The sequence below is a fragment of the Centrocercus urophasianus genome, unplaced genomic scaffold, assembly GCF_019232065.1.
Source record: "Centrocercus urophasianus isolate 14NV4802_14NV808 unplaced genomic scaffold, USGS_Curo_1.0 seq_1216, whole genome shotgun sequence".
NCBI lineage: Eukaryota > Metazoa > Chordata > Aves > Galliformes > Phasianidae > Centrocercus > Centrocercus urophasianus.
Window position 1 is genome coordinate 1 of NW_024884383.1, and position 25,094 is coordinate 25,094.

A 25,094-nucleotide genomic window follows, 5' to 3' on the forward strand; every position below is an offset into this window, starting at 1 on the left:
ATTTTTATTTTATTTATTTATTATTGTTTTTCCTTCATCCAGCCCCGTTTTGGGTTATTGTCTCCCCCTAAAGCCCGGCTCGCAGCGCCTCCATTTTAATTGCGGGCTGACATGGGGGAAGTGACCCTCTTTTAGAGATAATGACAACACGCAATAATAATAACACCCTTAGGGGAAAAAGCAAACAAACCCCAAAGCCGATCCCCGCTCCCGTGAGGGCTGTGGGTGCCCCCGTGGGGCTGTAACAAGTGCGGTGCCCTCTGCTCTGCCCCCACCCCACACAAAGTGCCCCCCGGCCGCCGCGGCCCCTTTGTGTCAGTGCCCCCACTGACAGCTATAGGGCCGGGAGGAGCCTTCTGCCCCAACGCTGTATCGCTGGGTTCTCACCTGACCACGGGAGGACGAACAAAGGGGCACTTGAACAGTTCGGGATGGATTCCCGACGCTGTTTGGTTGTGCGGTGGCTGCGATGCACTTGGCACGCCGGGCGACGGGCGGCATTGTTTGCGGCGGTGCCGGCTGGGAGCTGCGTGCTTTGCGGGCAGCACCTGCACTCGAGTTGTGCGTCTGCATTTCGGTGGCAGTTCGATCCGATCCGGGTCCGGGTCCCGGCTCTGAACTCCATAAAGTATTCATTATGAGTGCGGTGCTGCGCTCGGAGCTGCTCTGCTGTTCTTGCATTGCGTGCATCTCGCGAAAAGGTGAGGGAGGAAGAGGTGAGGGAGTGCTTTTCCTTTTATTTCCCCACGAAGAGCTGATGTTGCCCAGGAAGAGCGATGGATGAACTCGCACAGCTCTCCCACTTGCACCCACACCTGGCTCGCCATGTCTCTTACAGCAGCTTTTAATGGCAAACAGATAGCGACTTTCCCGTGGCAATCCTGCCCGGGTTCCCTCGCTGTTTGTCAAGTTTTGTGTTGGGAAATCCTTCGTGCTGGGGTGGGGGAAAAATGCACAAACTGACCAAGGGTGGGGTGTATCGTTAGTCACAGTGCTTTCACTGTGGGATCGTCACTTTCTGGTGCTGTTCTGGGGGCTGGCGGAGCTCACATGGAGTCGGTCGTAGCGCAGCACCAAAAAGAACCCAACGAGGATGTTCTGATCCTTCTGATGCTGAGCAATTATTTGTGTATTTTAAATGCTGCTGCCTTCGAAAGCACGCAGGATTCAGGCTTTGAAAACATGACCTGTACGTGGGGTTCTTGGAGGAGGAAAATGGGCCACTTTTTCCCCGTGGTCTTTGTTTTCTGGGACAGCCGTACGACAGAGGAGATGTTCTTTGAGGGAGAGTTTTTTCTTTTTTTAATGTTGGTTTTTATTTTTTCTAACTCAGAGCGCTCAGAGGAAACCCAGTTTAGCACCCCCAGCTCTGCAGAGAAATGAAAGCTCTGTTACCTGCTGCCAGTCCGGCTGCTTCGCCTCCGATAGTCCTCAACCAAATCTGGCTGCCTGCGCTCTCCTCTCGCACTGATCATTTCTTTGCAGATCTGTTTCTGCAGTTTCTGAGCGAAGTTTCCTGTCCTGCAGCACAGCTGCAGGCTGACACCCACCCAGCGGGACCGCAGCACATCAGCCCAGCTTTTCCCAGCACTTTTTCCCTTTTTGTGCTGCTCTTGGTGCCTGCCAGAGCACTCTGTCATGCTCTCTGGACTCCTCTTAAATTAGTAAAAACCATTCATGGTTGTTTGGTTGTTTGGTTGTTTGTTAATTATTTTTTTGCTCCTGTTCACAGGGGGGTTTCTAACTTAATGCCAAACAAAGGGGTGAAAAGAGGGCTTGGTTTGTCACTGCAGAGCAGCCTGCAGCTGTTGTGCTCATCCCATGCACACATTGTGATTCCCAGCAGCCAGCAGGTTGTGTCCATTGCGCAGAGCATCGGACACTTTGCAGGAGGGGTTCATTCTGTGCTTGTTGTCTTGTTGCACTTGTTGTATTGTTACTCCTGCCTGAGTCAGCACACGGCTCACCTGTGCTGTGTGTATGGGATATTTGGGGCTTACAGTGCCCAGGTGAAGGGTGCTGGGGGATGGAGGTGGAGGGAGGTGAGGACAATGGCATAGTGAGAACCCTGGGGTTACAGTTCCACTTTATTCCTTCAGAACATCTCTTTATTCCTCCCTCTTGTTTTCTCCAAGTGGCACCTTTGCATTTGCAGCCCCTTACCCTGAACTGCTGTCAGGTTTTCCTCTTTTTTTCCCCCAAGAGCTGTTTTCCTCTTGGGATCCATCCCATCCCATAGCTGCTTGTGGAGTGCTGGGCTCCATCAGCTGCTTCTGCAGAGCAGGGATGCCTTCTTCACTCTCCTCTCCTAAAACACTGTGGAGTATGTTGATGAAAAATCACAGATATGCTAAAGATGCTCTTTGTTAATGCAGTGCAGCCTGAAGTCCTCACTGCACCTCCTCACAAACGAGCAGCCATTCCCTGAGCAGTTCCTTCAGCTTGCTTTTCTTCAAGTATGTTCAAGAAACATCGGGTTGTGCTTTGGCTGCTTGTGAAACGTTGGTGCTGAGTGCCTCCTGTGCACTGCAGGCAGGTCACGGTCCTGGACAGCAATTCTAATGAGATGGAAAGGCCTTCCACTTGGAGGTGTTGGGTTGCATAGAGGTGAGGACACACGCAGGCATTGGAGCAGTGTAGCTTTGCAGGTAGCTGGCAGCTGAGAGCCAGCCCTTCTGCTGCCGTGCTCTGCAGCCTGACTGCCGCCCTCGCGTTGGTCATCCTGCACACATTGCGTGTTGCCTGACTTTTGCTTTATGCAGAGCTGAGGTGGGGTCTTCTGTAAAGCAGGGAGGACACAGAACCTCAGAAATATTCCACAAGCACAGCCACTGGCTTATGTGTGGATTAAATAAACTTAGTAACAAGAATGTTGGAGCTCATGCCAAGAACTTAGCTGCTTAAGAACCCTACTTAGAAAAGTGAGCGGGGTTTTACATATTAAGGAATATGTTTGTACCTGCGGTCACTGAAATCCATAGCTACCTTCCATCATTTTTGTCTCCTTGTATTCAGAGTCCCTGTTCCACCCGAGCTACTTCTTATATTTCTCAACTTGTGGTTAGTATTTCGGGATGAAGACACTAACAGAACTCACACCTTTTGTACTAATATACCTCTGGAGGAAATGCCTTTCTCACCAGTGCTCTGAAACAGAAGAATCAATGGTCTGTGTTGGTCATTAGTGCTTAAAATACCCAAACCTGACACCAACTAATTAAATCCTGATAAAAGAGGTAATCGGGATGCAGTGCTCCTAAAGTGCTGCTCCACAGTGCAGGAGGATGAGGTGCACAAGAGCAGCTCACTGCTGTTCCTTCCCACAGCTGTGTCTGTCCTGCCTTCGTTCCTCTTCTGGGTTTGATCAACTGTTACGGGATGGGGAGGAAAAAAAGATCAGGTTGACATTGAAAATGTGGAAGGGACGCCTGCCCAAGGCACTGAGTGCTGTACCAGGAGCCACAGGCACAAAAGCTGCAGAGCACCACGTGTGTTATCTGCTGGTGTGGTCCCGAATCCTGTGTCTCTATTCTCTCTTTTAGGTGCCCTTTCCCCCAGCTCCCCCCCACACTTCCCTTTCAAAATCACCCCGCGATTCTTCCTCCTTTCCCTCCACCCTTTAAACGTTCTGGGTTTGGGAGTTTTAGCAAAGATCCCCTCACGAAAAAGCCAAAAACCCAACGAGAGCATTTTGGGGGAAGCTCCCAGCAGGGTAATTCCCAACATGACGTGCCTTAACCCTCTTTTTCTCCGGTGCTTTTTATGTTGGGTTTTGGGTAACAGAGACACAAACGTGACGTCTTCTGCTTCGGTTATTTTCGTGACTGCACTGTGAGCAGGAGCTCAGCTCTTGCAGGAGTCAGTGGCACTGGGACAGGTAAGCTCTGCTGGTCCAGCCGTTGGGCTGTCGGAGGAGCAGGCAGACAGACAGCTGAATTCTTACCTCTCTGGTGTCACCGGACCTCTTGAACCTTCTCAGTGCTTGCTTTGCCATTGGCTGTTCTGTGCTGTGCCCCACACAGCTGGGGGTGGAGGGGCAGAGCTGAAGCTGAGGGGAGATGGATGAGGGAAGCACGTGGATATTTCCACGCCGTGTTTCCTCCGTGTGTGCAGAGAGGTGTGCGCACGGTGCCCTTTCAGAAAGCTGCATCCTGTTGCATTAGCTAACAGTTGGAATGTGTTCTTTCTGCCTGCGTTGCTTTTCTGGTGGGCACTTGTGTCTTTTTCTACAGCTCTGTGGGTTTTCTTCAGAACGTTTGACTGTATGTAAAGAGGAAGAGGCAGCTGTGTGCTCTGTGGCCGTGTGTGCTGCCCTGTGGCTCAGGCACGGCGCTGCCTTTCGGAGGCTGTGATTCAGCAGAGATGAGCAGGAATAGAATTCAGATGTCTCCGTGCTGTGCAATGCAGGGTTTCTCTGTAACCTCAGGCAAATAGTTTGGTTTTGGGGTGGCGGTGGGAATGGCTGTAGCAGTGAGGTCGGGTTGACATTAACCCCCAGCGAAGGGTGTGTGTCGCAGTTGTTGTATCAACGCTAATTAAATCTTTATGCTGCTAATTAGAACACACAACATCGATGGGACATCTTCAAGCAGCTTGAGGAAGTGTTTTCTGCACAGTTCCTCAGAGCGCGTCGCTCTGGAAGCGTGGCCAGAAGCTGTCAGTTAAAATCTGATGTTAAACTCCAACTTCATGCAGGAGCTAACTCGCTTTCTGTGCTCGTAGTTGTGTAAATATTTCAGAATGTTTCAATTTGAGCTGGGAAACTGTCTTGTAAGCGTTGCTTTACCTATTGCTTGTAACTGACAATTCTATTTTGCTTTACGGTAGTGTAGATTTTCACTTTTCCTTCCCGTTCTTTCCATTCCCAAACACAGGACGTCTGAAGAACCTCGTGGAGCTCCTTACCATCTTCCTTCCCCCACCAAACCATGCACCATGCAGCTGTGAAACATCGCGGCGCTTTGCTTCGCTAACAGAAAGGACCCAAATAGTGGTAAGTTCAGAGCATCCAAAGATATTGCTGTGATAATGGGAAGAGAGTATCCAGAGGGTGCCTTGTTAGTAAAGCTTCCAGGTTGTAAATAAAATTTGGCTTGAAATTGATAACAAAAGCTGGTTTAGAAGTGGAACCCAGTGTATAGGTTAGAGAAATACCTCTGGCTGCTGTTCTGCTCCTACCTAATGGTGGGGCTGCCTCCATTAATCACCATCACTAGGTTTTGTCCCTTCCATGAGACGTGGAAAACAGGTGCAGAATGCAGGGCAAAGGGAAGGGAAGAGAGTACAAAATAGGAGAGGTCTCAGCTTTGTTATGTTTACCAGACCATTCTGGCTTACGTGGGACAGGCAGTAAATGGGGACTGCAGTAATCCCAAGTCTGAGTGAAAGTGCAGATTAATTTCCTAATGCACTAACAGGGTCGTTTCCCACATGTCAGTGTTGGTTGTGCCCTCCCTGCTCTTCTTGCTTTTTTTCCCTCTGTAACTGCCTAAATAAAAGGACTGTCAAGAGCCAGCCAACACAACTGCAATGGAGAAGCAATCAGAATTAGGCAGAGGCAAGACTTGGCAGTCAGAAATAGAGATTGAGAACAAAGTCAGTGGTATTTGCTCGAATTGGGTTATATTTGTGTATTTGTCTCAAGATTTTCACAGTTCTGCTCGTTGCCATAAAAATGCTTGGCTCTTCCTTTTTGCTTCATTTGCTTATTAGATTCATTACTTGGCCATTCATAATGACATTAGCTCGTAGTGGAAAAGCTTTCTTCATTTCTATTTTCTGGTGTTTTCTTTGCGACAGATTTTCAAAATCTGGGGATTGTTCTGCCTCATAACCTGGAATGGCATCAGCCACAGGAGCTGTTCCTCCTGTGTTCCAAGAGGAATATCCTGAGCATTCCTTTGCAAACAAGGGTTTTGTCAGGAGCTCCATTGGCAGCTTTCAGCCCCAGTATTTGACAGGTCACATAAGGTGAATCAGTGCCCCTTGGGCCACGGATGTCTCTTTGAAAAGTCATTAAAGTGAGAATGTTTTCAAAAGCTACCAAACAGGAAACACTGTTGTTTCATAGATCTGTTTGAAGTCTTAGTATCCAAAATTAGATTATTTTTTTCCCATACTTGTAAGAAGTAACTTGCTGACACTACTGCAAGAAGGTAACCTGGCTTTAATTACCTTTAATGTGTAGATATGATTTGAGTCATCATCTTTCTGTTCGTTACATCGTACGTAGACCTTTTACACATGAGTCTGGGGGGGAAGGACTTCAACCTGTGCTGCTGCTGGTCAGTGATCTTGTTGTTCAGTGCTAATAATGTCTGGGTTTGTCTTTTATTATAGCTCTGTCATCCTACAAGAGTTCACCCCAGTGCTGTTGGAAGGCCAAGAGCAGGGCACTGCTGTGCTGCCCTCAGACTGTTGATGTCCTCAGCTGCTGCAGGAGAAGCACCAGAGCTGGAACCCAGTTTGTTACTGGTAAGCAGTAATTGTTTTTTTCTGTTTGGTTTTGCTTTTTTTTTTTTTTTTATTTAAGTTTCTCTTAAAAGACCACTAAAAATCCTTTCACTAATTGTTGATTTAAGAACACGACAGAGAAACCAACATCTCTGGTGGGTTTTCCTTTTGAATTCTGCTTTCTAGTTGCTCTCCTTCCACACTGAGGAGGCCAACAGTTTTTCCCCAGCTTTCATTTTCTTGTGAAGTTCTTCATGCACTGTTGGAATTGATGAAGGTTAATAAATGAATTTCTCTAAGCTACCCTCAGCAGTCCTGTTGTCCTGCTATGTTTCTATGCCTACAGGTTCTGCAGGCTGGAGCTGGCCCAGCAGATCAGTGGTCTGACAGGTGTGAAAGCTGTGGAGTGGGATGTGAGATATTTAATGATAGCTCTGTTGTTCTGGGTTCTGCTTACCAGGGTTAGGATTAGGTTTTGCTTCTGGTTCTTGTTCAGGTTGCAGAAGCCAAGCTGTAGCAGCAGAACGAAGAGCTGGGAGCTTTCTGAACGTCCTTATTCCTCTTGCTGAAACTGGCCTTCCTCTAGTTCCTGATTGCATTTAGATCTGTGTATTTTTACAGCAGAAGCAATTGCAGCCTGAAGGCGTGGTCTTAAACATACTGTATGTCCTAACAAACTCTATACCCACACAGATGGGGGTGAAATCCCTTTACCTGCACAAACACTTAACAGGGAGTGAGCTCTTGGCTGTGTGCTGCAGGTACTGGAGTGCAGTGCTGCAGCTCGTGGGCTCCTGGGCATTACCTGCTGCACAGATGCCAAGAGGAGCTGCTGCCATGGGTGGCATTGGCTTCAATCGTAGAATCATAGAATGGTTTGGGTTGGAAGGGAGCTTTAAGACAATCTAGTTCCAATGCCCTGCAGTGGTGAGGGACACCTCCCTCTAGGCCAGGTTGCTCAAAGTCCCATCCAGCTTAGCCTTGAATACAGATGTTTTCACGAATGCCCATCAGGCAGATGTTAACAGCAGTCAGTGAGAATTGAAGGGGCTCAAATCTGATGGTAAAAATGCACCTAGGCAATGCAGCTGTGGGGTTGGTGGTGGCAGTGAGGTGTCCTGTGGTTTTTTTTTTGTTTGTTTAAGTTCACTGAAAAACATAGGACCAACTTAACATCGTGCTGATTTCTCGAATCAAAGTAGAAGAATTTCTCTTGTGGCAGCTGTTCATTTTCACAAGCTGTTACTTCTACCTACTTTGAATAAAACCGAAACAAATACAGTCTTGGAGGACGCAGTATAAGGAAATGAAAGCCATCCTAGTAGCTCTGTGCCCTTCTTCAAAGGCCCTTGTGAGGTAACCCTTCAGCTGGGAGCTGCACCTCTGAAGAACTCAGGTGCTGTCTTTGCGGGGAGCTGTGACCCACTGATGTCCCAGTTCTTCCATTTTCTCTCCCATTTGGAAGGATATTCCAAGTACAGGGCACTGTCCTTTTCAGCCATTAAGGTTACATTGTGATTTTGTTCTCTTTTTTCCCTCCAGCACAGGGTGCGTAGATGGGAGGAATCCCCTGTATTTCTGTTGTCTTTAATTGGGTAAAAGTGAAACTCGTGCACAGAACCTTGTGCGAGGGGGAGGTCAGTCCAATCTCACCTTGCAGAGCTCTTTTGGAGAGGAATTCCAAAAATGTTGGAATGTCTTGGGAGTGGAGATATGGAGGACGTGGGGAAGCAGCCGTGGGGTGTGTTTGGTTTTGGTTTTTGGCGGTGGGCTTTCCTTTGTATGGCAAACCTTCCCAGTGAATTTCAGTTCCTCCTTAATCTGTTTTTCTTTTTCTCTGGAGAGAAATGGGGGAGGAAACAGCGCATTTTTGGTGAGATTCCAGTTGGCCTGTTTTCCCCAGGGAGCACGGAGCCGCTGGAGGAGCGTGCTGCTTGGTGCTCCCTAACCAGAGCCCTCTGTGCTAAGGGTGGAAGCTTACATTAAGAAAATGGCACCAGGCTAAATGCCATGGGGTTCAAAATCTTGTTTTTGTGAGACAGCAAAAAATATTTTCCTCTCGTACAGGGCTCTCAATTGCTGAGGAAGAACTGTAGTCCGTTTTTCCTGCTGCTTTCTGTCGGAGTGAAGGGAATGAAGCGCTTTGGAGTTTATTTTTGTCCCTGCTGTTTCCCAAGGGATGGGATGGCGAAGGCTTTCATCTGTGTGCTGCGTTTCTTCTCCGTGGCTCTTGGTCAAAATTGAAATAATTTGCTGAGTTTAAGGCACTACTCGTTTGAACCCCTTAATTGAGAGATTTTGGTCGGGGGACTTATTCCAGGTATGTATGCAGAGAGGTTGGCTGTGTAAGCGTCACTGGCTCTTCTTTTTGCCAGAGGTGAAATTCACTTTAAGTGAATATTCTGTTTGCTCAGACTGTTATTATGCCATCAGGTGATATTTTCGTGTACAAACAACTGTACTGCTAATGCAAAATAAACACTTTCCATAAACGGTGCGTTTGTACAGCTAGGTTCGTTCCAGCTGGGGTTAAAAGGTGTATAAATTCTTAATGCTTGCTTTAAGACCAGAGCTTTGACAACATGAGAAACAAAAAGCTGCCCTGTATCTTGGCAGAAGTTGGCAGGAAAGGGATGATTAAATCTGCTCGCTGGTTCTTTTTTGCTCTGACATGCAAGTGCTGTTTGTTTAGGGATGATTTTTCTAGTTATTTCTAGGAAAGCAATAGAATTATGGTACTCTCTGTAAATTGACTTATGGAGAAAGCCTGCTCTCCTACCATTTATTTAGTGGAAAACCTACAGATGAGCTCTTACGGTTCATTGGCTTCTTGGAAAGCTGTGTTGGGCTGTGTGCTGTCACCAGAGGCCCAAGCCAGAATAATTCCAGTAGGTGTTCAGCTTTGAGATCCTTCGCTGCGTTAAAGAGACCTGAGATGAAGCAAAAAATGTAGCGTTGAACGTTGGGGTCCATCTCCAGCAATCTGTGCTACACTGCCAGCAGGACTCGGGGGGGCACTGCCTTTCTGAAGAAACCCTTCCACTGCATCTTGTACATGGAGATAAACATTTTTACCAAAAAAAAAAAGAGGAAAAAAAAAAGCCTGACACCAGCCAAGGGGCCACAAAACAGCGTGTGAAATTGGAACAGAAGAGCGTGGGGTTTTGAAGCTTCCTGAATTTTTAACTACTAGCAAATTGCCTTAAATTTAACTTGGATTAATTCCCTGGTGCTCCTTGACATTAAGCGGGTGTTCTCGTTTGACATGGGTAGACAGAAAACTAATTAATTCCTCTGAATTTGAGGCGTATTTAATTTTCTCCCCCAAAGACCTCTCATTTAAAAGGTACAAGGCTGTGACAAATGTTGGGTGGGGGCGACGTGTGCAGGGGGCAGACCTTTAGCCAGGGAGGACCAAGGCATCCCCAGCAGCAATTGCTGCCACGGTGGATGTAGGCACTCGTGTCCACAGGTAATCAGTAAAACTCAGCATCTTTCCTTGCACACCCAGCACTGCTGACACAGGACCTCCTCCCAGTGGAGGGCTGCTGCTCTTTGCAGTGGGTGTCTTCCCCGCTCACCTCTCTTAATACCTAGGGTTTAAGTACTTTGGAACAAAGATGAGTTGTCATCATTTGCACAGGGCATCTTCGCGTTGTTTTAACGTGCATTATTGTCTTCTTTTTATTATTTTAGAACGTCAGATGGCTTTGCTTTCCTGTCCAGAAGGCACCTCCAGCTCTTGTCCCCAGCCCTTGGGGATGTGGGCATGCACAGGGCTGCGTGGCTGCAGGGTGTCTGCTGTCAGCAGGCGGGAGGGAAGCCAGGGAGGAATCTTTTATTATTTTTTGTTCTGTGGTTAGTAAAAAATCTCTTGATAGGAAATTAAGTCAGAGGGAAGCTATTTCATAAACAAGCTAGCAAGTGCTTCATCCATCAGAAGCGGTGGATTAGTCAGTCTGCTGCTCAGACTGCTCTGCTCTAAAGCGAAGGTAGAAGGAGACAAATGCCTAATCCAGGTTGCTGGCATAGGCAGCTTTAACAGGGAATGAGGTGTATCTGAAACAGGCTGCTATCAGCAGCAAGGGGAACCCAGCCATGCACTGAGCTAAGCTCCATGAACATCTAAAGTAGTAAAGAAAGAAAATCTCAAGCAATCAGGGTAATTTCTAGCTGCAGGACATTAAAGAAGAAATACAGGAAAAGCTGTTGTTGCATTAAAGCACAATGAAGATATTGACAGATATTCCAGATGCTAATCTGTATTAAATTGAGGAAGAGAAAGTTACCTTGCAGGAGACAATTCTTTTTCCAAGCAGATCCAGGGAGATCCTATCTTGAAGCCTGGATTTTGTTACCTGTGAAAGAAGAGCAAAAGGAAGTGCCAGATACAGAGCCTTGGGATCATTGCATGGCTGTGTTGTGAGATGTCTTGCATCTCCCTCAGCATCACGTGGCTGTGGCGGCTGGTGGAGGCAGGATTGATGATGGACAACTCACTTGATCCTGCGTGGCAATTCGTATTTCCTGAGGGAGCAAAGCCGACTCTTCAGCTCCTAAAAGTAGATGCAGCAGTGGTTTCTGGAATAAAGACAAAACTGAACTGTCACTCTGCCTTCATAGGTGGTTCTCCCAAAGCTGAAGGTGGCTGTGAAGCAGTGGCAGCCACCTTCAGTGCGTGGGTTAGAGAGCATCTATGCTGCCTGGGTCTGACAGGGCCTTTCCAGGCCTTCAAAGGCCATTTTACAGATCAGTTCTTAATGTTCTTGCTCCTCAATTCTGACTCCTGTTTGTGTATATATTTAGATGGAGGTGGCCAGAGCTGAAGTTCCCGGGTAGGTCTCATATGTAGTAGCATTTGGATAGTGTAGAGCCACACTGTATTGACCACCTTCACGTGAAGATAAGCTTCATGTCTTTTGTGCTTAATTCTACAGAAGAGCTGCACAGAGTTGAAGCACATAAATCCCAGTTCTGCCTGTTGGTGTTGCAGGAAGGAGCATAGGCCTTCCTTTTTATGGAAGCCAATGGCTTTCAGTGATGAGAGACCAGCTGCTCTCACAAATTAGCACTCCTGACCCTGCTGAGGAGACAGCCCCATTCCTACAGAACGGAGGAGGTCTGTGCAGGCAACAGCTGCATAACTCAACCTTGTGAATCGTCAGGTGGAGCTCTAGCAGGGAGATGCTGGATGTGTGTTCTGTGGGCTCGTTCCCCAGCCAACGGTGTTGGCTCAGCTGTTGGCTTCTGGAGGTTGTATTAATAGCACAGACAGGGGCATGGATCTTGGATATCTGTGTTCCCCAGTGCTGGAAACCCTCCTGCATGCATCAGTGAACTTTCCTATCGTGGCTGTCCTAGGCCTGCCCACTGCTGCTGCTTGGTTTGAACAGATGGGACTGAATGTGGATGTGAACTGTGTGTGTGTTGAAAAGGTGCTGCAAACTCGCTCAGCCTTGTTGGCAGCACTTATATTTAATCACATACCCTTTGGGACTGGGAGAGCTCAGGGTTGTGTTCTCACAGGGACTTTGTTCTATCAGCAATCAGCAGTGTCCTAAATCCAGGATGTGCCTGCCCATGGTGACACTCCAAGCACACACACGTTTTACAGTTGTGTGTTGAGATGTGGGCCTCAATATCAGCTTCACTGCTGGAGCTTCTTATGCTGGGACAAATTCAACTTTTTGGAGGAAAGGAATAGTTATCCCTCACCACTGTAGGGTTGGAGCACCTCTCTTATGAAGAAAAGCTGTGATTTACTGCATTTTTTCACCCAACATCTTAGGCTGGTGGGGAAAACTTGGGGATGCGAAGCCAGGGAAACAGCAGGTTTTACTGCGAAGTTGTAAAGGTTGTGCTTGTAAGTAGTTGAGCTTCAAGTGAAATTAATGTCATAGCTCTGATCCATTGCTGGTTTGGTTTGGGTGGGGACTTGAAATGTTGTGATCCATAGTCTCAGATTTTGCCTATTGCTTTTCTGACTCGAGAGCAGTTCACAGCCCCTCAGCAAGGGCAGTAGCTGCTTTCAGTCAGCTTGTGCTCTTGGGGGATTTCAGCTATTCCTGCTCTCATAATGCTTTTTTCCATGAGGAAATTTTGTTTCAGTGATTTCGGCATGGTTTCATGTGCCCGACTTGTATCCAAACCCAATCTTACTGAACCCAAACAGCGACAATCAGTGGCTGTTCCACCTCAGTAACTCCAGACAGGTTTTCTTTCAGGTCTGTAACGACGTAAAGAAACGTTTCTCTGGGATATTTTGAGGTGACGTAGGACTGAGCTTCACATTTAGTCCCTTTTAACAACAATTATTTGAAGTATGCTCCACATCATAAACACGGACTCTTTCTGGGCAACTCTTGTATTCTGCAGGACATGTTCAAGGTGCACCTGCTATTGAACGTGGTGCAGTTTGGGACTGATCTGAACTTGTTTGGATGTTTCCTTCTCCTTGCAGGACTTGTGGAAGAGGAAACACAAAGACTTCCAAATGAATAACCGAAAGGAAGATATGGAGATTGCCTCCCACTACCGGCACCTGCTTCGGGAGCTCAACGAGCAGCGGCAGCACGGCATCCTTTGCGACGTCTGCATCATCGTGGAGGGGAAGATCTTCAAGGCTCACAAAAACGTTCTGCTCGGGAGCAGTCGCTACTTCAAAACACTGTACTGCCAGGTACAGAAAACCTCCGACCAGGCCACGGTCACCCACTTAGACATTGTCACTGCACAAGGCTTTAAGGCAATCATTGACTTCATGTATTCTGCACACCTAGCGCTGACCAGCAGGAACGTCATCGAGGTGATGTCTGCTGCCAGCTACCTGCAGATGACGGATATCGTGCAGGCCTGCCACAACTTCATCAAGGCAGCTCTGGACATAAGCATCAAGTCAGATGCCTCGGATGACCTTGTGGACTACGAGCTGGGAGCCCCCTCCAGCAGCAGCACGGACGCTCTGATCTCAGCAGTGGTGGCTGGCAGGAGCATATCGCCGTGGCTGGCTCGGAGGACGAGTCCAGCAAACTCTTCAGGAGATTCTGCTATTGCCAGCTGCCACGAAGGAGGGAGCAGTTATGGGAAGGAGGATCCGGAACCAAAAACTGACAGCCACGAAGACGTTTCGTCCCAGTCGCTTTGGTCCAGTGACATGGGCTATGGGTCTTTACGTATCAAAGAGGAACAGGTTTCTCCCTCTCATTATGGAGGGAATGAACTGCATTCTGCCAAGGATAGTGCAATACAGAACGCTTTCTCAGAGCAAGGAGTGGGGGATGGCTGGCAGCCCACGGGGCGCAGGAAGAACAGGAAAAACAAAGAAACTGTGCGTCACATTACACAGCAAGTAGAGGATGACAGCAGAGCAAGTTCTCCAATGCCATCTTTTTTACCTGCCTCAGGATGGCCGTACAGCAGTCGAGATCCAAGTAAGTCATTCTGCTTGCGTGGCTGACATGAGAAAAGTTGAGTCAGTTGCATCTTCTCATGGTACAATCTTTTCTCTTTAGAGTTATGATGGCTGTCCTGCTTGATTCGCTGACCACAGGCAATTAATAGATCCAGGGCTGCTGGTGGTGTTGGGTTTGGTGTTTTTTTCCATGAGGACTTCAGAGAGAGTGTGGCATTGAGCTCCCTTAGGCTGACTTGAGGAATTCAGGTTGTGATAGGGGTTAGCCTATGCTTCATTGCATACCAGAATCCAAGAGAGGTGTGTGAGATTATATATACGGCTCTGTTGTCAAATTCGGGTGAAAAAAGCAATATAAACATGGTGAAAGTCTGAATAGTCTTTATGGGCTGAAAAAGGATGTGTAAGTTGCTTGCATACCAAAGTTTGAATGTGGCTTTCATTGGCATTTAAATGAATGGGTAACTCTGCAAGTATCTTCAGAAGTATTACATTTTACAGTTATCTACTGCAGTAGGCTTGCATGTAATTATTCTAATTGGCTGATGATAAAATCTAAACAACTTCAGTTAGAAGAAAAATGTGAGATAACTTAAGATAACAGTGATTTATGATGAATCCTGGCTTTGCAGTGCACGTGTTCGAGGGTTGTTTGGAGCAGAGACTCAGTGTGGAGTGCCTGGAATGCGATTGGCACTCAAATGTTTTTCGTTTTCACTGCATCCCTTAAAACCAACTCAAACACTTGTATTTCTGTGAGGTGCAGGGGCTTGGGACAGGTATTTGAGGCAAGCCGTGCAGAAACAGAACTGCAGCACTGACCTCAGCAAGCTGCTTATAAATGGAATGTTCTTCAAGTTGTGCTTTTGAAAAGAGTGCCTAGAGTAGGAGATTGTGTTACTGGAAGCTGAATGATGTCTGCATCATTAAAGTCCTAATTGTCAGGGAATTGAGCAGAAGTGCCCTTTTCTTTACAGCTGTTAGCAGATGAGAGGAACGCAGCTCCTGGTGTTGACTCAGAGCGGTGCTGAGCCAGCATGGTAACAGGCACAGCCCAAGAGGTTGTTGCAAATCTTGTCCTAAACGCAGTTTCCAATGAGAGAGGTGTTTGTGAAGATGGAAAAGGGCAAGCTGAGTGCTGGTGGCTGGGGGGAATTGCTTCAATATTCCACTCGTCCTGATTGAGCAAAGGGAAAAAGTGAATGTGAGGTGAGTGGAGTGCCAGGACTGAGCGGCACGGGGCTGTGTGTGTTGGCAGCACCTGGGCACTGCTCTGGGAGCAGTGTGGGGCTCTGTGAAATGGCCCTGCCGAACCTCAGCTCCTGGCTTTCCCTGTATTCACCAGCCTGGGAAGTAAGCAGAGATGAAATTCTTCCTTGTGTGCTGCTGAAGAGTGAGAACAAGTGTGCAGAGAACCAGAGAACATCCCTGCTGCCCCAAACACCGCTGTCCCACTGCCTCTCTCCAGGCAGGAGGGTCTCTAGGTCTGCTGAACACTGCACAAGTATTCCCCATCTCCAGCAGGTGGAAGCAGCCCTCCTGCAGTCTGCTCTCTGCTGTTGCAGAGCTGCTGGGTTCCACCCAGGTTGCTTGTTGGTTCTTATCTGTCCAAAGCAGCCAAGGGGTGATCCACACTTAGCTCCAAGATGTGAAGAAAAATGGCACTTTTTTGGTGTAAAAACAGGTAATAACAATTGTCTGTGCTGTGTCACCAGTACTGGGATGTGTGCTTCACTCTTTAAATTTCATCTTAAGGCACTGTTTGAATTTGGTAGTGTTGGGCTTTACTCTGTAAAGCAGCCTGCAGTTAGAAGCGTTCACAGCCACGCTGCAGAGAGCAGAGACAAAAGGGTGCCCTGTGCTGAGGAAGTGGGTGCAGAATGCTCTTTCGTGAGTATGCTCAGAGGAAGAGTTACCTCAAACTGTGTTCTTTGAAGCTCCTTTATCTTTCTGGATCTGTTTGGTTATTTTAAGATGCTGCTTGTGAGATCTGCTAGCTCTGCATACGGGATAGCCTGGGTACCCTTTGAAAATGCTGTTGTGCTAGAGGACTAGCACAGGCATTCCAGCAGCACAAAGCTAATTCAGGAGACTTAATCTTAAAACTACAGTGTTAGCATCTTCCTCCTGACACTGTGCCAGATAACCTCTTAGTCTTCCTTGCAATCAGCACCGCGTCTCAGCAGGACGCGAGCAGCGTTATGGAAGGTGGATCTTGCAGATGACAGTGGCATCACACGTTTAGTTCAGTGAGGAGCAGCAGCTGTAAGGGAGCACTTTGTGACACCGTAGAAGGAAACTCACTGCAGTCACTGAAAGTTTGCTTTGGAGACAGCTGTCAGCTCACTGCCGTTCAGTGCTGAGGCTTCTTGTGCTGGTGGCACATCTAGAGGGGCTGCCAGCGGTGCTGGTGGTGTTTTCAAAGCTCTCACTAGCAGAGCTGCTTTTGCCTTTCCGTATGCTGGAAAGCACTGCCACTTGGGGGGTGTCTCTGGAAGAATTCATTGATGGTTTTATTAACGTGTTACTTCAAGCACAGTCACTGAATCAGGAATTTATTCCTAAGGAAGTGCTCCCACGCGTCTTCTGAGTGTTTGCACCCTAAAGATGGAAGCGATCCTTTTTTTTTTTTGTGCCAATTGACTGTGAAATGACACTAATTATTCTCTAAACAGAACAGTCATTTTTAAAGACACTTGCAGCTTGGGAACTTCTCCCTTTACTTTGTTTAAATGCAGTGGAAATGCTCTATTCTGTAAGAAGAGCTTTACGTTACCCAGAGTGGTGACCTTATGGGAGGGGTGCACAGGGCTTCACCTTCTGACCTTGTAGGTCTGATGTTTCCCATCCAAGTCTTTGACTCTGCCCAGGTGCCCTCTGTCGTGAAGGAGAAGCATGGGCACATTTTTGGGTGATGTGCTGATCATCAGAGCAGGGATCTTCTGTTGCTGTGGGACATCAGGGGGTGCTCCAATGGGACAGCAGTCTGCTCACCTGCCCAGAATGTGATAATGTGTTCATCTGGAGTGATGGGAGGCTGCAGAATGGGAGGCTGCAGATGGGAGGCTGCAGAATGGGAAAGCTTTTCTCCTCTGGCTGTATTCATGTTATACTTGGGGTCCTGGCTGTGTGCATGTGCGCTGTGAACATCTGTGCACTGAGCACCTTTGGACAGTGCCAGTGGTGGTGCTTCTGCTGTGCTGCTTGGCAAGTGTTCTGGTCGTGTGAAGGAGTAAGGGCCTGAAATACTGTGAGCAGGGGAGGAACTCGACATGGTGTTGGTACCTGAGGTTCAGCAGTTGAAACTCACAAGATCTTTGGTTTTGCAAAAATGCAGAACTTGTGGCTTTACTTATGAACAGTTCACTGTCCTCAGGAGCTGGTCGTAGAAAGGAAGGCAGAGGTGCCCACAGGCTGCTGCTCCCATGCCCCGGGCTGCCTGGTGGTGCTGCCTGGCTTTCTGTGTGGCAGCTGTGCCAGCAGCTACAAAAACATTTTGCATAGAGGCTGTGGGGAGAGCCAGCCCCAAGCTAATGAGCTATTGGGGTGCAGCTTTCATGGGAATAACGGTTCTGAGCTCTGTTATTAAAGGGTTAGTTCGGGTTGTTTTCAAATCTGGAGACCAAAGTCAGTGCTTTGCAGCCCGGCCGCTTGCCCGTGGCTACACCCTGGCTGCAAAATGGTTCCACCCTGCACGGCTTTAGCTCTGAGCTGTGTCCATTTCCTCTCCCCACCCCACGCTCCATGTTCCCTAGGCTCAGAGCTCTCCTCCTCCTCTTCCTCCTCCCCGAGTCGCAGCCCTGATTCTGTTAATCTGCTTTAACTCCCGAGATCAGAGGCTTCCCCTCCGCTGAGTGCCCTTCTCGCTGGGTTCTGTTCCCTGTGCCAGGATTGGACCCATTGCCTCCTCACAGCTGTTCTGCTTTACCCTTCTGTACTGCAATTCCCAGCAGTGAGAAATGAAGGCTTTAGATTTTGGATCCCACTTTGAGATCATCTGTCTGCGCAGGACTTTCACTTTCGCCTTTGCAGCCATGCCTTTGTGTTCACACGGAGGAGGAATTCGTTCTTTAGATGCAGTGAACCAAAAATGAAAACTAATTGTGCCGTGTTGGTCTCAGATTTGATTTTGGTTCAGGGTGTTTTTTGGGAGAAGATTTCTTACAGGCACTTGTTTCATAAGTACTTGTTCTGAAGGATTTGGAAGGTACAGTTAGTTGGCATGCTGTCACATGCAAGGACCACCTCAGTATTCCAATTGCAGTAGTTTCAGATAGAATTAACTCGCCCCTTTTAACCATTTCCATCATTTCAGACGTGATATTTTTTAAGATCCTCGGAGGAATGAAGAGGGTTTCCCAGCTGGTTTCTGCCTGCAGCCCATGGATTTGAAGGAAACAATGCTGCAGATACAGCGGTGCTTGTAGAACGTGTCAGTGCAAAGTTGGGTCGTGCTTGTGCAGAAGGGGAAAGCTTTGCACGTTAGAACCTGTATCTCTGCAGCTCCTGAACTGTGAATTTGGGGCTTCTTTGGAACATGATGAGCATTATATCCATGTGTGCATTACTGTGTTAGTGAAAGTGCTGCTGATCAGAACAGCTGTGGGTCGTGGCATCGTTTCTCTCTGTAAACACTGCCTGAGAACACTGGGCTTTGTCTGACAAGCAGTCCGTTGTGACAGCGTGGTGAAGGATGGGCGTGGGGCTGTCAGAAATAGAAACTGGAGGGATATTTCTAGCAGCTGTAAAAAGATTGTCATTTTTCTGATGGCCCGGCTGCTCCTGTTGTCTTTGCTCAGGAGGAAGAGGCCGATATACAAAGGCTTGTGTCGCTTGCACATGAGGAGATCAAGCTGCATCTTCCTTAATCTGGGCAAGAAATGTCATTCCTGAAGTTTGAGGTATCAGAGGCGTGTCCATATGCTCCATACAGATCCATGGGGCAGCTCAGAACACCATCATTGATTTCACCCAGCTTTTCTCTCAGGTCAGCACTCGGCAGCAGGAGGAGTTAATGGCCAGTGCAGGAAAGCTGAGTTTCAGTGGCCCTGCTTTCCCCTCGAGCTCCATTTCCACCCCCACGCTCTCCTGCAGTTGTTCTGGTGGAAATGTCTGTGCAACCATGGAGTGAACCAGATTGTGGAACTGATCTGGGATTAAAAATAAACATTTTGTAATAAACTAGACTATTTTTAACGTCCATCGGTTCCTGTCTCAGTTTCACTTTGCAACTATGCAAATGGTTGAGTACAACTGAAGGAGCAGCAGGGGATGCAGGAATGAGCGTTTGGGGATAAGAAAGCTGGTGTTGGCATCTCTCCCCTCACATCCCTCTGCCCTTTCTGCTTGTCACATTGTGAAGGAAACGGTGACATTTGCCACCCACCCCCCAGCTGCCATCCAGCTGTGTCAGAGCCACCAGGGACAGCACGGTGCCCGCGTTGATCACAGGTGGCTCCAGGGCTGTGTCCTGTGGTCATCGAGGACTTGGTGGCACGGAGCAGACCCTCAGCACGCTGTAGGATGGCACCAGACGGCGAGGAATGATTTGCTGGAATGCAACGGTGCCAGAAACAGCACGGATTCAACAAGGACAAATGCAAAGTCCTGTGCATGGCACGGAATAACCCTGTGCATCAGCACGGGTTGGCAGACAACGAGCGAGAGAGCAGCTTTGCAGAAAATGTGTTCTGGTGGTGCAAGCTGAGCAGGAGACTCGTGCCTGGCAGCCTGGGAGTGCATGTGTCTGGGCTGTGCTGTGAGGAGCTGGGAAGGGAGAGCACGCCTAAGGTGCAGGGCACTGCCTGGCCATCTCCAGCTGCAGGACTGCAGATGCCGTGGGGATGGGCTGGAGGATGCTGTGTGTGAGGAGAGGCTGTGGAAGGGAGAGCACTGCTGGTCGTCTGTCTGCAGAAAGAGCCTCCATAGGAGACCTTAAAGACTGAAAAAGCAGTAGCTGAATAGTAGCTGAAGCTCCATAAACCAACTGGGAGGTCATCTGTTCTACTTCATCAGGATCAGCAGCACGCCAGGAGTAACCTGTCTGCCAGTATGTTGGTTAGTGCCGTCTGTGGGAGCAAAAGGAGGAAGGAATCGGTCTTTTTCCTCTTTCTCTTAAAATAGCAAGCTTAATTATCTTTGGAAGTTACTTGCAGCATTCATGCTTGAGCTGTATGAATAACTGGGTAACTTACATTGTTGTAACTGAAATACTCGGCATGAAATATTCTGGTATTTCATACACAAAGAGGGTGAAATCTTCTGTACCCTCACCAACCTCACCCTCACCAACCTTCATTTCACTTCAAGAGAAAATGACCTGGGATGTTGAATCGTAGAATAGAATCATTGGGGTTGGAAAAGAGCTCCAAGATCCCCAAGTTCAACCCCAAACCATCCCACCATGCCCACCGAGTGCCACATCTCCACAGTGCCTGGATGTGGATGTGCCAGGGGTGGTGATGGGCTGATGGTTGGACTTGATCTTGAAGCTCTTCTCCACGATTCTATGGGATGGAAGTGTTTTTCTGTGCATGATTGTAAAATGGTGGAGTGGAATATGGCCTCTTGCCTTGTGAGGCTGGAGGGAAAGAAGGCCGTTCAGGACTTGCAGCCTGGCAGAGCGTTCCCTAGCTTAAGTCCTGGGGATCAGCTGCCTTCAGCAGAACTGCTGTTGGTGCACTGCATCACCTTGGTTTCCACACAGCCCTTCCCCAGGAGCTGCATGCAGAGCTGCTTCGCTTGTGGGCACCACAGCTTTGTTTCAAAGCTGAAAACTACCCGAGGCTGAATTCCTTACAGTGACAACCTTGATGCTGATGCACTGTAGTTGGTAGGCTGCTGGCTTGCCTTTGCTTTTCTGATGCCTGGATTTGTGACAAGATCTGAGCTTATTTATCTTTCAAGTAACATCTCTTCTTTGTGAATGGCAGTAGTGGTGCCACGTGTGGGTTTCTGTACTCAGGCTTCCAATGATCCTTTTTATCTTAGGTTTTTGTGTGTAAATATGAACTTTCAAAGCTAATATCAAAGTTTCAGGGATGCCTCTTTGGCTTTTTTAAAACCAAAATCAGTGAATTATTAATCCAAGTCAACAGACTCATAAGGCTTTTCTAAAGCTTCAACGCTCCGGAAAGCAGGCTGGTGTAAGAGAATAACTACCAAATAATTAATTGCTAAGGAGACTAATAAGCTCAGCACTAATCCCAGGGCAGCTCTGGAGCTGGGAGTGGATCAGGGCATGGCCAAGGGCTGGGAGCTGCAGTGCTGCAGCCCTTTGGGAGCGTGCTGCCCAGGTCTTGGTTTGTGTGCTTCTGCAGAGCTGCAGGACGTGGTTGGATTGCTGGGCAGGGACGGGTGCTTTTGATTCGTGTAATTCTTTGGCTCAATCCCATTAAAAGGAGCTGCATCCCAGAGAAAAGTGGTTTTGGAATCTCGGGGAGAGGAACTCAATGACTTTTTGGGTTTAGGTGTACAGAGAGTGTTTGATGCTTATGTCACTAGGTGGATAGTTGATTAGGTTACTGCGACTATAAGTACTGGGAGCTCCAGAGCCTCTATTTCACCACCTGCCTCTAATCTTGGCTTTTGAGGAACATGTAATGCATTGTTGGGGTTGCAATTAATCTGTGTGTGTTTTAGCAATTAGTGTCTGTGTGCAGCCAGCGGCACGTCGTGTCCATGGGCAGCTCTGAGATGGCACAGGAGGAAGGGAGGGATCTGCTGCCCGTGGGGTTGGCAAACACCTGGATGAGGCTCCTGCAGCTGTCCCTGCTTTGACTGGGATGTGTTCCTGTTTCAATGCACTTTAATTTGCTTTCTTCACCCTCTATTGGGGCAGCTGTTGTGCTTTAAATTCTTGTAACTTCCCTTTACGTGGAAATGTTTGTAAAACAAACTTCATTATCTTGTAGGAGAAATGCATGTGCCTGTTAACGTTGCGCTCACTTGCAGAGGTGGTATGGAATATGCACCCAGCAATAAAAATCAAAGCAAGGATTCTTTGATTTGCTGATAGCGTGCAATTGGAGAAATCAAACGCAGATGGGGGAAGGTGCTCTGCTTCTGCAGGTGCCAGGCAGAGGAATTGCAGTGTTTGGAGCACTCCTGAGTGGCACAGCAACTTCTTTTTGTGGGTAGCTTTTTGATTGTGAAGACAACAGATACGGCGGAGAGCTACTTCACATCAACAAGCACACTTAACCTGTTACAGGCTGTTCGCTCTTGGTGTTCAATACTTGCAGCGGGGGAAGCACTGGGAGGTCACCTTGTGCTCGGGGTCACAGATGGACATCAGGTGACATCAGGTGTACCCAGTGCGTCCTGCTGATGGCATCTCTCCCTGCACAGGTGCTGATGTGACGGCAGCAGAGCCCAGCAGCTCGGACAGCCGGGGGGAGCGGCCGGACCCATTTGTGCACAGCGAGGAGCAGCTGCTGGGTGCTGGGGAGGGCAGCTACCTGCCGCAGCCCCCCCTGGACAGGGAGGATGCACTGCAAGCTGCCACCGTCGCCAACCTGCGCGCAGCACTCATGAGCAAGAACAGCTTGCTGTCGCTGAAGGCCGACGTGCTGGGCGACGACAGCTCCCTGCTCTTCGAGTACTTACCCAAAGGCACGCACTCTCTCTCTCGTAAGTTTGTGGGTTTGTGTTGTTTGTCTGTTGGTGCTTGAAGTGGAAGCGTTGGCGAGAAGAAAAAACAACACGGGTCGCTGTCCTGTTTGTTGCTGCTGTTGTGTCTGCATCCGGTACTGAGCTCTGCTTAATCGCACTTGCCGTGAGATTTGGAAGCCTGTGTCTGGTATTGATCCAACTCTAATGCTGACTGCTGACTCTGTGAGAGGAAGGAGTGTGGGGCGTGCGTGGAGCTCCTGTTGTCAAACGTCTGTTGTTCTTGTTTGCAAAACCCTGGCTACCAGCAAAGCACAAAGTGCTGGGGTCCTTCTGTAGCTGGAAATGGTTTGAATCCCAAACTGGCTCATGCTGAGAGCGGAATGTTGCTCCTGTTCTCATAAAAGCAGCTCTGGTTTTGTAGATCATTCAGTCCTTACTTTCTGCTGTTTATGGCCGGACCTGTAAGTGATGAGCAGCTGCTAATTGTTCTGTGACACTTGTGCGATGAGTGGCTCTCTGTGGGTGACTTGTTGGGGACAGCCAACTTGTACCAGTCTGTGCTCAGCACTTCTCTTGGTGTACTTCTGTATTTTCTTCGTTGCTATTGTAAAGTAGGTGGATTCTCTACTGTGCATAGAAAGAGAAGGTATCAATGCTCTGTTTTAATGCCTTCAGAAGATAGGATGTGACAAAACAGAGCGAGCTGTGAGTGCCTGAGTACTACTTGTTAGCTTCCAGCAGAAAGAGTGTTTTAATCTATACAAAGAAAATGGACCAATTAAATGGCGTAAAAACTCACTTCAGATATCTGTTGTATTTTGACTTTCCTCAATGACAAAGAAAAGGATAACTTCTGATGATTGCTTGGGTGTGTGATAAAGGGCAATAACTGGACTATCTGACGCCTTGGAACCTCTTTTCCTTTCCCACGTCTGAATTTAGAAAGAAAATAAATGTTTTGTACCTTACTGTGCCGTTCAAATGTCTGGGGGAAATTGCTAATGCAGCGTTGCTGTTACTCCTGCAGTAGTTCAGTGACTGTCTCCAATTAAGCCAGACGTAGAAGGTTGAAGGTGGGCTGCTGCTGGGTGTCCTATGGGCTGGTGGTGGGGTTGTGCAGAGTGTGGCTGCTGCAGGGCTGCCGTGATCGATGCACGGTGCTGGGGGCTGTGATTGATGGCAGCTGGAATCGGTGGCTTCGTCTTCTGTCATGATGAAGTGCAGTGATAATGGGACTGCTCTCCATCTGTCATCTCGCTTTTGGTTGGAGCGTTTTGGGTTTTCCTTACAAGCTGAAGGACTGCTCTGCTGAAAGATAAATGAGTACCAACCAGTCATGCAAACCACTCATAACTTTGGATGAGAAGTTAAAGATTCCCTCAGCAGCTGAGGAGTGGGGATCTGGTGCAGGCGTGGGGTTGGCAGGAAACCGGCTGGGTCTGCAACAAAGCTGGATGGATTTAGAAGTGGGAGGAATCCCAGTGGACTCAGGAGGGTCCCCTCCACTCCGGGGTTTCCGGTCCCTTTATTGGTACTTGGATTCCATTCACCTCAGCTTTAATTATCTCATCTTTCTGTAAGTGAATTGCTTAAGACAAAGAGCTGAACTGCTGGCTGTGTCTGCAGCTCTGTGGCAGCAGTCGATGGCTGTGGATGCTCTGTGGCTGGTTAAGGGCTTTTTTTTTTAATTTCTTACATTCTTCAATCACAGACATCTACTTCTTTCAGTCACTTGGAGTTCTGATGCTACTTCTTGCTGTCTTGTTTTTTTTAAGTGGTCCTTCTCGAATACAATATGACAGCAAAGCAAATGATAAGAGTGTAGGGATCCTAAAACCCAGTCTGGTTTGGTGCTTGCTTTGTGGGTGTTTGTGATGCTTTTTGTCAAACACAGGTTGAGGATATTGAGTCGTATGGGTTACACCCTCCCGAAAAAGGGAGGGGAGCACAACGAATGAGGCTCTTTTTCAAATACCCACACCAGCACTGTATGTGGCCATCTTCATTTGTCCGACTGGAAAAGCAAGCGCACCGATCTCCAGAACTTTTAAGCCATTAATCTCTCCTGAGTTTAAAAAACCTATTTTGGATCTTAACTGCTCTCACTGCGTTGTCTTTGTGTTTTCCTACGCGCTGACGCAGCGAGGAGCTGACTCACAGCAGCTTGAACACTGGTTTCTCATTTCTGGAGCAGCAGCCCCAGTTGTGGTGCGGAGCAGAGGGGCACACGATGCTGATGGGCCATTCCTAAGGGGACATAAATCTCTAAAGTTACTCCGTACATTTCAAGTTTGAATTTACTTCCACGTAGTTCACACTGCTGTAAAAGTTAATAGAGGATATCCCAAGGTTTTCATTTTACTCGTGTTCTTTTTTTTCCTAATTCACTGTACATTGTTCCGATATATGAGGTGTGAAATTACTTAACGTTCAGTAAATGGAAAATGAGGCACAGGATGTGAGGAGCGATTCTGTCTGCATCAAAACAAGCGTCACTGCACTGCTGTGGTACGGGCAGGCATTTCTGAAATCAACCAACTCAAACTCAATTAAAAGCAGGAGGGAAAGTTCCTGTATCTTGTTGTCTGGGTGGCGTGAGTGGGTGGTTGGGTGGCTG

General features: G+C 48.0%; 1 protein-coding gene across 9 annotated transcripts in view; it reads left to right on the plus strand.

Moving 5' to 3' along the window:
- The first annotated feature begins 538 nt into the window (after positions 1-538).
- ZBTB46 (zinc finger and BTB domain containing 46) overlaps positions 539-25,094 on the plus strand; it is a 36,340-nt gene continuing 11,784 nt past the window's right edge. For 3 of the 9 annotated variants that reach the window (XR_006167499.1, XM_042811209.1, XM_042811204.1), the window contains exons 1-4: positions 4,875-4,993; positions 6,340-6,474; positions 12,914-13,883; positions 22,214-22,495. Coding sequence is in view for 8 of the 9 variants with exons in the window: in XM_042811209.1 (XP_042667143.1) it covers positions 6,421-6,474; positions 12,914-13,883; positions 22,214-22,495 (1,306 nt within the window). In the remaining variant the exon portion in view is untranslated. Of the gene's footprint in view, positions 702-3,833; positions 3,878-4,874; positions 4,994-5,716; positions 5,971-6,339; positions 6,475-8,520; positions 8,774-12,913; positions 13,884-22,213; positions 22,496-25,094 lie in introns of those variants that run through there. The other 6 variants (XM_042811206.1, XM_042811203.1, XM_042811211.1 and 3 more) reach the window with 6 other exon arrangements.